Consider the following 3,139-nt stretch of genomic DNA (forward strand, 5'->3'; position numbering starts at 1 on the left):
TTATTCAAAGTTCAACGGCTCACAATCTGAAAATAGAGCAAAATTTATGATCTCTTCATCGGACGGATCGTTGTCATTGCCAACTTCATAATCTGCTAATCTAGCAGGTAGTCTCTTTCTACCAGACATATGGTTACTGCAAGCATTATCCAAGTACCATATATTTTCATCTTCAGCACATGAATTACTTGTAAAAAATAAAGTTTGAGTACCCGGATTATCATCATTATTTTGATGCTGATTTTCTGCAACGTGTGCTTGATTGTTATTCACCACTTTGAATCTGCAATCTGTTGCTTTGTGTCCATACTTTCCACAATGAAAGCAGTTGAAATTGGTTCTTTCTTGATAAAAATTGCCTCGACCTCTTCCTCGGTTGACAGGCCTAAAATTCATTCCACCTCTTCCTTGATTAGGTGGTGTAAAGTTATTGTAACTTCCTTGGTTGTAATTGCCACGACCTCTACCTCTGAAACTTCCTCTGCCTCTACTTTGAAAATTAAAACCACGACCTCGTCCTTCTTGTGTACGGCTTGATTCTGCAATGTTGTTGAAATTCACTCGGCTTTTCAGGGCTTCCTCGGTTGATTTTTCTGACTTCTCCAGTATTCTACTGATGTGGCTTTCCATGGTTCCTTGCAATTCTGCAATTGTCATAGTATCCATATCGTGGGACTCTAGTATCGTAGTCACCACATGGTCATACTTCATCGGCATGGTGCGAAGAATTTTCTCCACTACTTTTCTATCGGGCATATCTTCTCCATAGACTCTCATCTTATTGACAAGATCTGTAACACGAGTAAAATAGTGCTCAACAGTTTCTGAGCTCGACATCTCATACCTTTCATATTCTCTTCTCAAAGACTGTAGCTTTGCTTTCTGAGCTTTATCTACGCCTTTGTATGATAGCTTCAACGTGTTCCATGCTTCCTTTGCACTTTTGGCATTTGCTATTTTGCCAAACACCGTATAATCTACTCCTTGATGAATTTGAGATAGCGCCAATTGATCTCTCCTTTGTTGGGCAGCATCTACTCCTTCTTGCAAACCCGGTTCAATGAAATTCCACAGGTTCTGGGCCTTCAAATGGGTAGACATCAAAGTCTCCCAATAACTATAATCAAGTTTCCCATCTAACTTGGGACCGGACCACACAATATTGAAAGTGTTTGCCATACCGACTCTATGAACAAACAACTATGTGAGAACTCTCCCACACCTCATAAACTCTCAAACACCAGGCGCTGGATTAACCAGCTCTGATACCAAATGTAAATATAATACCCACAACTAAATGGCCCTAGGATCACTCACTCATATAAATGACACTATCATATTTTTCATCTCTCAAACTCACTAACACTCATAAGACAAAGGAGAGAATTTCATAACATACTCATTTCATTATGGAACACACAAAATACACAAGACATATGTGCCTTTATATAGGCAATGCTTCCTACTAAAATAATAATTTATGAATCACAAATCAATTTTGTAATGACCACCATTTTATGAGTTGGCTTCATGAATCTTCTTTCAACTTGTATTCATGTAGTTTCTATCATCTTCTAATTTCAATTCAATTTGATTTTGAATTTTTTCAATGTTGTAGAATGTTGTAGTTGTGCTATTCTTTTGAATGTTCTTCAAAACTCTTCAAGCTTCTAATATGTTAGCTTCTAGCAATATCTAGCCAATTGATGATTATTTGTATTCAACTCAAACTTTGCTTCTTCAATTCTTTAACCATGTTTCATGAAAATTCTAATCTATGCAAGTTGATAGATAGCACAAGAAGTTTGTAGAATCTTGGTGATGAACCATGAACTTTGTAACCACTTTGAATTCAAATTGAATTTTGCCTTTGACTTTTCTAAACTTTTGTTACTTGCATACTTCTTGATTTAATTTTCTAACAATATATGAAAACTGTATTAGAATTTGTGAAGGTTAGGATGAGAAGTTAGAAATATAAAAGGATTTCAATGGTAATATAATAGCGAAAAATATGTGCGAAAAAATAAAGAAAATTTGATAAACATAAAACCAACTTTAAAAAGCTTCCGCTGAGGTGCTTTCAAAATAGAGTTGATTGTGCTTTTTAAAAACACAAACACCTCTTGAAAAAGCTTTGTCAAACTCATCCTAAATAAGCTGCATCATCTTGTATGTTTAGTCATGGAATAAGCTGCATAATCAACATTGCACATGAGAAAAAAAAAATATTTGGGCCTCATTATAGGTCCAATTAACAACAGAATCTGGACCAAATTGATTCGGATTTTAGAACACCCGACCCATAAATGGAAGGCCCAATATAGATCCATTCACCACACAGTCTCCAGCATCTACTCTACGAGAGAGAAAGAGAGAGAGAGAGAGAGAGAGTCAGAGATCGTAGAAGAAGGAAGGAGTGACTGAGAGTGAGTGATCGGAGGAGACCGAAAATGTTTCTGAGGGCGGTGGCTCGGCCGTTAATGGCGAAGGTGAAGCAGACAACGGGGATCGTTGGATTGGACGTGGTGCCGAACGCGAGGGAGGTTCTGATAGGGCTATACAGGAAGACACTGAAGGAGATCCAGGCGGTGCCGGAGGACGAAGGGTACCGTAAGGCGGTGGAGAGTTTCACGAGGCACCGGCTCAAGGTCTGCGAGGAAGAAGAGGATTGGGAGAATATCGAGAAGCGACTCAGTTGTGGCCAGGTCGAGGAGCTCATCGAGGAAGCTCAGGATGAACTCAAGCTCATCGATAAAATGATCGGTAATTGTTGGATTCGTGATTCGCTTGTTGAATTCAATTGATTTGTTCTGTTTGATTGTTTGGATTGTGAGAAATGGAGAATTTGGGAATTTTTATGGGATTGATTTTAAGGGAAGGTCAATGTGTGCTGAGAAATGGGAAATTTTTAGGTCGAATTAGTTGTTTCATTTTAGCGATTAATATTAATATGTGGGATACAATGCATTTTGCGGGGACTGATTTTTGAAGTTTTAACTACATGATCAAATTGTTGTTTGATACTTTGATGTGTGCCTTTGTGGAAAATTGGTGGTTCTTGAAAATGATAATTAAGTCGTGTTGTTTTTATCATATGCTGGTCATACAAGGGTTGTGATGTTTTTTTTTTTTTTTT

At 37.8% G+C, this 3,139-nt stretch overlaps 2 protein-coding genes across 2 annotated transcripts in view; one reads left to right on the top strand and one right to left on the bottom strand.

Moving 5' to 3' along the window:
- Nucleotides 1-1,179, bottom strand: LOC107641542. Its single transcript, XM_016345028.1, has one exon. It carries the CDS (start codon nucleotides 1,177-1,179, stop codon nucleotides 1-3), a length of 1,179 nt encoding a protein of 392 aa, XP_016200514.1.
- Nucleotides 2,334-3,139, top strand: part of LOC107644894 (probable NADH dehydrogenase [ubiquinone] 1 alpha subcomplex subunit 5, mitochondrial) — a 2,283-nt gene continuing 1,477 nt past the window's right edge. The window contains exon 1 of the mRNA XM_016348847.2: nucleotides 2,334-2,766. Within this exon, the coding sequence (XP_016204333.1) occupies nucleotides 2,454-2,766 (313 nt within the window). The 5' untranslated portion in view covers nucleotides 2,334-2,453. The remainder of the gene's footprint in view (nucleotides 2,767-3,139) is intronic.

This window comes from Arachis ipaensis, chromosome B05 (assembly GCF_000816755.2).
Source record: "Arachis ipaensis cultivar K30076 chromosome B05, Araip1.1, whole genome shotgun sequence".
In the NCBI taxonomy this organism is placed as follows: domain Eukaryota; kingdom Viridiplantae; phylum Streptophyta; class Magnoliopsida; order Fabales; family Fabaceae; genus Arachis; species Arachis ipaensis.